At 40.2% G+C, this 9,160-nt stretch overlaps 2 protein-coding genes across 3 annotated transcripts; both read right to left on the bottom strand.

Annotated features, from left to right (window-relative positions):
* Nucleotides 1-67: 67 nt before the first annotated feature.
* Nucleotides 68-4,271, bottom strand: wu:fe05a04 (zinc finger protein ZFP2). The gene is made up of 4 exons (XM_063880374.1): nt 3,905-4,271; nt 3,384-3,798; nt 1,941-2,902; nt 68-1,606 (listed from the first exon to the last, which is right to left on the bottom strand). Exons 2-4 carry the CDS (start codon nt 3,787-3,789, stop codon nt 815-817), a joined length of 2,160 nt encoding a protein of 719 aa, XP_063736444.1. The 5' UTR covers nt 3,790-3,798; nt 3,905-4,271; the 3' UTR covers nt 68-814.
* Nucleotides 4,272-5,137: 866 nt separating this feature from the next.
* znf576.2 (zinc finger protein 576, tandem duplicate 2) lies at nt 5,138-8,936 on the bottom strand. Of its 2 annotated transcripts, none has more exons than XM_063880379.1 (5): nt 8,839-8,936; nt 7,962-8,146; nt 7,769-7,884; nt 7,035-7,178; nt 5,138-6,932 (listed from the first exon to the last, which is right to left on the bottom strand). In XM_063880379.1, the coding sequence occupies exons 2-5, from the start codon at nt 8,104-8,106 to the stop codon at nt 6,087-6,089; spliced, it is 1,251 nt and encodes a 416-aa protein (XP_063736449.1). In that variant the 5' UTR covers nt 8,107-8,146; nt 8,839-8,936; the 3' UTR covers nt 5,138-6,086. The 2 variants fall into 2 exon arrangements, with proteins under 2 accessions (XP_063736449.1, XP_063736450.1); XM_063880380.1 differs by having other exon boundaries at nt 7,962-8,149; nt 8,839-8,934.
* Between the last annotated feature and the right edge of the window lie 224 nt (nt 8,937-9,160).

The following is a 9,160-nucleotide window of genomic DNA, read 5'->3' as shown; positions in this document are numbered from 1 at the left end:
TCTTCCTGTTTAATGAGAGACACAAGGAGATATTTTTGGATTGAGAAAAACTGATGTCAACAAGATATGAACTGATGTTTCATCAAGAACAACTTTATATGTATTTGTGTTCAGGAAAACATCAAGAGGTTATAAAGATTCCGCAAATGACATGGTGACAGAATATAGTTGACCAGTACCATAATTTGCATAAATATTCCACATTGTACATTGTAAAAAAAATGTATTTCAAGTTTTCAGTTATCTATAAAAACTAAAAAATCCAGTGTTTTTTCTTTCAACTAAGTACACATTCATTAACCTAAGGACTTCTCACGCAAAAACAAGAACAGAAAAAGGTAGACATTGGAAATAAGATTTGACATTGCATAGGCTTCAGAACAGCTACGGTACCCTTTCGCTCCGTTGGCCGAAGGGAACAGCTTCATGTGACAATTCAAATAAAAGAAATGCCAGAAGAGGCCAGCATTTGGAATGTTTGTTTAAAATGATCAAGAAACTAAAAGATTTGTTTTTCTAAGAAGGTCCCGCATTAGAAACGCACTCCTCGTGAAAGAATTTGAAAAATTGCATTTGCATACCAGGGTGTGGTAAGGTAAAAACAATTAGGTTAGATTAGGGGTTGGTTCGACAGAAAAGCATACTATTTTCAATTGTTCATAATTCTGGCTGAAGAATAACACATGCGTTGCGTTGCCACAGGTAAAGCATTAGGTGTGTCTGTTGCAAGATTTAAACACAGCCTCCAGTAGGATATGTTCTTTTTTTATTTTCCCCGTACCAAAATGTCAAATTCCTCTACATCAGCATTGTGTCAAATGTCAACCTCCATCTTAATTTCTTTCTCAGTCAGCTGACAATATGTGGATGATTTTGGATCACAATCAGGACCAGGAGATTTGGACTCTTTCTTTATGTCTATTCTAAGTCCAGAGGATGTTGTATTAAGCTCAAAACTGGAGAGATCCATAGGATCAATTTTAAACTGCTTCACTTCTGAATGTTTCTCTTCTGGGTTTGTTTTAACAATCGCTTTGCTGTAACTATTTTTAAACTCCTTTCTTTCAGTGCCAGTACCCTCTCCTGTGATGTCCCAATCTCCTGGCTCAGCTTTGATAGGAAGAAGAGATATGTTGCAAGAAGCTGACTTAGAAGAGTTACAATTCTTGGACAGATCCAGAGGGGCTTCATGCTCAGGATTGATCCCATTTTCCAAATGCAGGCCATTTTGCAGCACTCCGGAAGTATGCAGGAGAGCTTCTTGAGGCTGGCCCTGCAAAGCTAAAAATGGTAGTGTAGGAGAAGATGCAGGCGGGAGGTTCAGGCCGGGGGTTTGAGATGCACAGACAGGAAGAAACACGACAAGTTTGATCCCAGGAGGCGGCTTTTTGTCTAGGGTTAGCTTCCATAAACCGTCTGAAGGACCAGAGCCATCCGACACACCCCCGGTCAAAGGTCCTCGACTCCCAGAATCCTTCACCGGTTGAGTGGGGTTGTTTAAAACAGTGGACTCTGTCTCTGTTGGCTTTATTGGAACTGGTTCTACAAAGGCCCTTTTTGACTCCGATGAGGAGCTCTTTGAGGCCAACCGTTTCTTGGTAGCACTCTAAAATGAGAAACACAACAAAAAACATCCCACTTATTCAATTAATTATGCAAAACACAAGGGTCACATCCCAGTATAATCAACCTGGAGAGACCCATAACCCAAACTTGCGGTGGGTTTAAATTGCAACAGTGCATTTATCATTTAGGAACTGGAATATAATCTCTTTGATATTGATGGATTGAGAAAGACCCCACAGTTAAATGTAATTCCCCTCAACTTTTTGTCAAAATAATACGCTGAATTCAACTGTTTTCTCAATGAAAATGTTGCACATTCAATTCAAACTCTTCAATTCTTAAGTGAAAACGTTCTGCTTTCATTTACAACTCACCGCAGGCTGGGGTGTTTGTCCACAGGTCTTTAGGTGGCTGTCGTAGTTCTGCTGGTGGGGAAAGCCCACTCCGCAGCTCTGACAGAGGCAGGGTGACTTCGCGGCATGGCCCCCCATGTGAGACATTAACAGTAAGGCGGAGCGGAAACCCTTTCCACATTCAGCACACTTCAGTACCCTCTGGTGAGCCCCGGCATGTTTCTTCAGCTCTTCAGAAGTGTCGAATCTCTGCCCACACTCCAGACATCTGATCTCATCCCCTTTGGGCTCCTGATTGCCCCAGCAACCTGTGTCCTTTTTGTGCTGCTGGAAGTCTTCCTGACTTGGGAACTCTCTCAGACACGCCACACAGTGAAGGCGTTCAGGTTCACATTTGTGTTGACGATACAGCTTTGCCAGTCGGAAGTGGCAGCGGCATCTTACGCAGGTGTAAGGCAACAAACCTAGATGGGAGAAACTGTGCTTCAGGAGAGCATTCTTCTTAGTAAAGGTCTTTGTGCAGTCTGTGCATTTAAAGTTGCGATGGCAGGTTGTCCTCCGATGACGCGCGAGAGATTTTGGAGAGGTAAAATTGCGGCCACATACCTCACATCCGACATCATGCTTATTTTTGTGTAACTGCACATGGTATTCACACTCTGCCAGAGAAGTGAACACACGTTTGCACAGGTCACACTCGTAAAACTCATTTTCAAAGTGAGTTCTGGACAGGTGGACTTTCATGTCTTCCGGTGAGGAAAACTTTTTCAGACACACGCGGCACTGGAGGAGATCCACCTTGGCCTGGGCATGCGTACGCAGGTGGATTCGGTAGCTGTTATTCTGGCAGAAACGCTTCCCACATTCAGCACAGCAGTATGGCCGAGCTCCTGTGTGCAGATTCATGTGGTCCTGGAGCTTGAATTTGGAGGACAGCTGGAGATCACAGACATTGCAGCTGTAGTCACCTGAATGACCCGACTCTGTGGGCAAAAAGGAAATTAAGGAAAATGTTATAAAGACATCCAACCCTGTCAAAACTCTCACCACGTCTTTTTGACTCCAAGCCCATTATATATTATATCCTGCAGTGTACATTTTTAAAGCAGGTCACAAATTACAATACGTTTTAAGGCTTAACACATTTTTAGACAGCCAGGCACTGTATTTTATTGCAAAAGTTACTTAAACAGCAGTTAACATTCAGCTGCATTTGTTGAGGGTCTATTTTCAGCAGAGTGATATGACAAAGGTGGGGTTCTAGTGTGCATTTACCACTACGGGACAGTGTTCAGACAAAATAATCTATAAATTCAAGATCTTTTTTAATGAAGGAACTGATGATATACATATGTAATCTTATCATGAGACAAAAACCATATCAGCTATATCATTTTTGTTCAAGTCAGACTGTAAACAATACATTACTACTCTATGTGGTGTGTCAAAGGTAATGAGTCATACCATAGTTTAACTCCTCCTCATCATCATCATCATCATCCTCCTCATCCTCTTCTTCTTCATACACATCGCTGTCATCAGAGTCATCCTCCCTGTCCTGCTGCGTTTCTGTTGAATTTTTCTCTGTAGCATTTCCTCCTTCGACATCTTTCTCTCTAGTGTCAGGCTGATCAGTTATTAGCTGTGGAAGGTCTGCAGTGTGTTCATTGTTAGAGGTCTGTTTTTCTGCTCCTGCTTCTGTACCATCAAGTGACTGCTGGCCCCTGACTACATGTTTTTGTACATGTGTGGTTGAAAGTGAGGGGGGAGACTGACTGGTTGTCTCTCCATCAGAGGTGATCTCCGCCTGTAAGATGTCCGAGTATCCCAATTCTGTTAGCTGAATATCAATGGTGTATTCAATGGACATGACTGCTGTCTGGGGATGAAAAAGGAGTAAAGGATCAGGAAGACTTTAATGAGCATTCACAATAATAGGTTAAAGTTTAAGACGTATGTTCAGGTAATCTAACATGTCCCCTTACCTGTCGAGCGACTACATCTGCGGCTGATCCTCAAGGTGTGCGTCCTTTTTCGCTAATCTTTTCTATCGAGCTTGTCTGACAACTTTTCCTTGGAAATGCATTTTATGACGCACCTTGAAAGAACCTCCCTTACCTGGCAGGAGGGACTGATGGTGGCACAGCGTGGCTTCAGAACAATACAACAACCTGCGTATTAGATTTGAGTCCCAATGCAAAAGAGGAGCGCTGTTTATATGTTTATATTAATATGACACAACCAGATTTGCCCATATGCTGTGTAAAAATTAGAGAATTAGCCGACTAGCTAGCTGTACACAGCATAAATGGGTGTTGAAAATAAGGAAAACAAATGAAGCAAGGAGAGGAAACCCGTGTTGGCGTTCGAGCACACCTAGCGTCTTGGAGCGGTATTACATTATATTACAAATAATCATCCTCACAGGTGGAAGAATTAACCCAAAACAGTGGTGAAAAAAAGTTATTATATCCTATAAAATGTAATATGCTACAATGTAGAAGTACAAGTAAAAGTCCTGCATTTAAAATACTATGAGTACTATGCTCGATTCAGAATCATGTGTATTAATACGTATTGGGGTTTACCAGAAGTGTAAATTAACTAAGTACATTGACATCCATGCAAAAACAATTAAGCATGTGAACAAAAAAAGCAGATAATAATTAGGGATTTCCCTTTGTGATACTTTATGCGTGGCACTTCAGCATCTGCTTTATCAATCCATTAATATTTATAATATATTTATTGGCCATTTCATATATACCAAATGCCATTGTTTGATCCGACAGGGAGTGTAGTGAAATTCAGGTTACTGACCATATTCTAGAAAAATAGCTACATTTAGTTTTCAAAGTTGTATATTTTGACCAAGGGATCTATAATTTGGCACATAAAAGCTATGCTTCAAAATGTTTGTTTTTTTAAATAAAGAATTACTTGGCTTTGTATTGTTTTGTTTGATAATAGTAAATATACAGGACTTTAAACAAAACCTTTTTTTCATTTAGTAGTAAGCAGCAAATTCTTGAAGTAAACAGTATTGTGTAAAATGTACCTAAGTATGTGAGCTTAAATTATATAATACATATAACATCATGGCTACTATAACTCCAATGTTTGAATTTGACAGTACCTTAAATGTAAACCAATAAAGAGACTCACAAAAATGTCTTGTGTTCCTGCCTTAGAAATGTGAACAAAGACAAAAAGACAAGTTAAATGTTCGGCAGCCTCCCTTGAGATAGCATGTTTTATTTCATTCTTGCAGTGTCCAGCCACATTGCAATGGTGCGAGAAACAATCCAATTAGTGAAAAACACATGATATACACAGTTCATTATGGGACCCTAAGGCATTGAAGAGTCATGAGTTCCATTCAAGAAATGTCTAAGACATGAGATATTATTCTAATAGTGAAAAATTAAAAGGAGTATTTTTTAATTGTGGAGATATCAGGATTATAGTGGATCATTTCTGCCCACAAGCCAAACACTCCACCTTGAATCTGCAGCACTAAGGCAAAAATATTTCTTTAGCAGGACATAGTTGTGTTATTTTAAAATGATTCCTCCATGAGACTTAATTTAGAAAAGGAACATAATCAAAATATTGAGAGTAAAAAATGCACTATGAACCAGAAGCTGTACATAACATATCTTTGACAAACTGTCTAAACATTCAAACATAGTATCTCTACTAGGCATCTAATTTGCTTCAAAATATAAACTTACTCAATTTGAAAACAAAACAAACAAGAGGAAAACTTGAAAAAAATAAATTCCACACCGAGTTTAACAACTCAAGTCACCAAGAAATAAAGTCACACCACAAATATTTCACGCTTTAAAAAACTGAAACAAATCATTTAAAAATCTAATCAAAACACTTGGTTTTTACAAATAAACTATTTCTTCTGGCAAAGGGTGTAGTAAATGTTTTTAACAACATTTGGTTAGTCAATTTACAATATGCATCCGTCCGAAAATATCAACAGATCATAATCAAAACACAACTTCAAATCCAAAACTTGCTAAAACGTCATTCTCAAAACCATTCCAAACTCATCTGAAACCATCAGATCTCCAATGTTAAAAGAGAAAAAAATCACAATTCCTGACTAAAATCTTCAAAAACCATAGACTTTACAAGGTCCCCATGTCTCAATTATCTTTTTGCACTTTGGGTTTCAGGCTTTTCCTCGGGGTGACTTTTCAGGTGAGCTTTTAAGGTTCGCTCACGGCCGAAGCTCTTCCCACAGGTTGGACAGGAGAGGCGGCCCACTGCGTGAGCCCGGGACATGTGGGCATCCAGCTGCTCAGGGCGGGCAAAGCTTTCTTCACATTCTTCGCAGGGATGGGCTTTCCGAGGGGCGTGTTTCTCCTTCTTGTGAGCACGGAGCTGAATCAAGCTGGGGAATGCCTGGTCACACTCAGGACACGGGTGCTGACGGGCCACTGGAGCAGCCTCGGCTTTAGCTTTTTTTTCCTTCGCTGGAGCATCACTGTCATCCTCAAGGCTCTTTGAATCTTCCGTTTCTGGTTTTGCTGCCACTTTAGGAGGACGGCCACGCTTTGCTCCAACTACCTTTCCCTTTTCCTCTGCTGGAGCTGCTGCGGACTCTGATGTGCTGCTAGCCACGACTGCCTCCTCGAGCGCTTCAGACTCATCCTTCTTTTTGCGCTTTCCTTTCTTCTCAGCAGCTGCCGCGTCTTCAGCTTTGGAAGGCCGTCCACGTTTCTTGACAGATGAAGTGCTGCCGTTGCATTGCTGGCCTTCAGGGTATTTCTCCTGGTGTGCTATCAGCTCTGGTTCTGTTTCAAAGCCCTGACCACACTTCTTACAGCGATGTGTTTTCGAAGCATCGTCCGGCTGTTCTGCGGTCTCTACGTCAGTGCGGGGATGCTGGGCAATGCGATGAGTACGCAACAGTGCTGCACTCCTGAAGGTTTCATTGCAATCTTTACAAACCAACTGTTTCTCTGGACACACCTGTCTTCTATGGGCTGTGAGCTGTTAGGTGACAGGTAAAAAAAAAAAAAAACATTAAGTATAACATTCATTATTTTAGTTTCAATACAACCAAGGAAAATTACTTTTAAGCATTGCACTTACTTCAGAGAATGTTTTAAAGCTCTCCTTGCAGTGCACGCATTTGAAGGGCTTATCGTCCTTGCTGTGGGTTGGCTGGTGCTGTGTCAGCTCCTCAGATGAAGGAAATGTGCGGTCACACACATAGCAAGTGAACAATGTGTTTCCCTGTTAAGAACAAAAAAAAAAGAAGAAGTGCCAAAGTTAATATAGTTTCAGGTCAAATTGTTAAAATGTTCAACCCAAGTTCATCAGAATCACTTCATTGACAAAGGACATGTGATATTCAGAAGCCTGTTTTGGGCTATTGACAATTAACAAGTATAAATTCTATGAGCTTTATAAACAATGTGCTTTCTCCTAAATACATAACGTGAAGGTTAACTACATACATTTCAATTGTACAAAATAACTGTAAAAAGTGAATGCTATTTGGTACTAGTGCTTTTTTACCACTACAATGCCATTACATTTTAACCAATTTTACATTTAGCGTAGTGTGCTGGAAAAATGTGTGACTAACAAACCAGCTACATTAACCATTTGAGGAGAGTAAAGGAACACGCACTGCAAAATAAGGGTCATACAACTCAGTGTTGGAAAGTAAGGTTGGCAAATGACTTGTCTTACACAATAGTAGTCATAAACACAAATTTTAAGTGTATTTATTGATGTATATTGTCCTATTCTAAAGTTCTAAAAAGACACAAACTGTTACAATGTCTAATTATTAGATGAAATGCTTGTGTTAAGCTTACCTGCTGAAGCTGTTGCTTATACTCTTCCCGGTGGCTCTTTTTCATATGCCTCTCCTTGGCTTTGGCACTGCAGAACGTGATGAAGCACTGGAAACACTGCAGGTTCTCATGCTGGTCTAAAAGGACGTGAGCAAATTAGATATGACAAGCAAAGAAAAAGCCAAACTAAGTTATGACCATCATTAACACTTACAAGGTTGAATGGTGGTGGCAGGAGGTCCATTCAAAGTGATGGGTTTGTATGGTGCGGCTGGCTTTTCGGGGGGAGCTTCAGGAGGTGGGTCCGGCAATGCCCGTCCCATCACTATCTCCTCTATGTTCAAAATATCTGAGTCCATCCTGGTAAACTGTGTGGTATCCAACGTCACACAAAACAGGCTGCTTAAAGAAGAAAGCAAAAACAACGATAAAATTAAAGTGAGGTCACATATGACGTGGAAATAAAAGCGGGAATATATAACAGACGTAATCCCACATTTCGTTTGTTGCGTTCATAAACAGTTATGTTCAAAAGGATACAGTGAACAAATATAATCAACAATTATTTCATCTTTGATACATTTAAAACAAATATATGTCGATGCCACAACCTGTATGGCCATAAGTGTATTTCGCCTGTTTGTCTAGTAGTAGCAAACACTCAAGTTTCGGCTAACGTTACGTTACTGCTATTAAGGCCGCTAGCTAGGCTAACTAGCACCATTACAGCCTATGATCATCCGGCCACTAGTTAACTGCTAAAATACCATAACGTGAACATATTGTAAGCGTAACCATGAACACAACTGGCAACTGCCTAAGGTTTAAGCATCTGCATGTAGCTAACGCTAATCATAACCTACGAGTCTACCGAGCGAGCTAACGCCAGCTAGCTTGCTAGCTACTTGTTAGCGCTAACAACACTGGCTGCCATTCAAAGAGGATCGAGGACTTTTCGTGCCTTTTCACATACCAAGTTTAAATAATTGTTTTGCGCCTGCATACCCCTGTCGTGTAACCATATATTGCATGTTTGTATAGCCATAAAACAAAGTATTTTAAAAACGAATGTAAAATTGAGAAGACGTTACCTCTAGCCGCTCTTTGAAGGTAGTTTGACTGAAAGAGTTGACCCTATAGAAATACAGCAGATAGATCGGACACTTCCTGGTGGATGTGATAGCCGTTGGTACAACTAAGATGGCTGCCGTGGAGTGTTCGTTTCTATTATTGATAATATTTAACAAAATATTACAAATACAATAATAATATAAAATAACCAAGCCAACCAATAGCCAAGTTATTCTTTCACTTTGGCAGAGCTGCACTTTGCATGTTGTGCACAAACCTTTGCATGGACACGGTGAACATTACTTAATTACAGTATAATAGCACTATAACAAAGGTTTAAAA

Source organism: Eleginops maclovinus, chromosome 3 (assembly GCF_036324505.1).
Source record: "Eleginops maclovinus isolate JMC-PN-2008 ecotype Puerto Natales chromosome 3, JC_Emac_rtc_rv5, whole genome shotgun sequence".
In the NCBI taxonomy this organism is placed as follows: domain Eukaryota; kingdom Metazoa; phylum Chordata; class Actinopteri; order Perciformes; family Eleginopidae; genus Eleginops; species Eleginops maclovinus.
This window is presented reverse-complemented; position numbering and strand designations above follow the sequence as displayed.

Excerpts from the sequence above, each read along its gene's own strand:
- wu:fe05a04 (XM_063880374.1), bottom strand. The coding sequence starts at position 3,789 with ATGTCCATTGAATACACCATTGATATTCAGCTAACAGAATTGGGATAC. Across the intron at positions 2,903-3,383 it reads TGAGGAGGAGTTAAACTATG|AGTCGGGTCATTCAGGTGAC; the intron begins GTATGACTCATT and ends TTTTGCCCACAG. Across the intron at positions 1,607-1,940 it reads GACAAACACCCCAGCCTGCG|AGTGCTACCAAGAAACGGTT; the intron begins GTGAGTTGTAAA and ends TTCTCATTTTAG.
- znf576.2 (XM_063880379.1), bottom strand. The coding sequence starts at position 8,106 with ATGGACTCAGATATTTTGAACATAGAGGAGATAGTGATGGGACGGGCA. Across the intron at positions 7,885-7,961 it reads TGCCACCACCATTCAACCTT|ACCAGCATGAGAACCTGCAG; the intron begins GTAAGTGTTAAT and ends ACGTCCTTTTAG. Across the intron at positions 7,179-7,768 it reads ATAAGCAACAGCTTCAGCAG|GGAAACACATTGTTCACTTG; the intron begins GTAAGCTTAACA and ends TGTTCTTAACAG.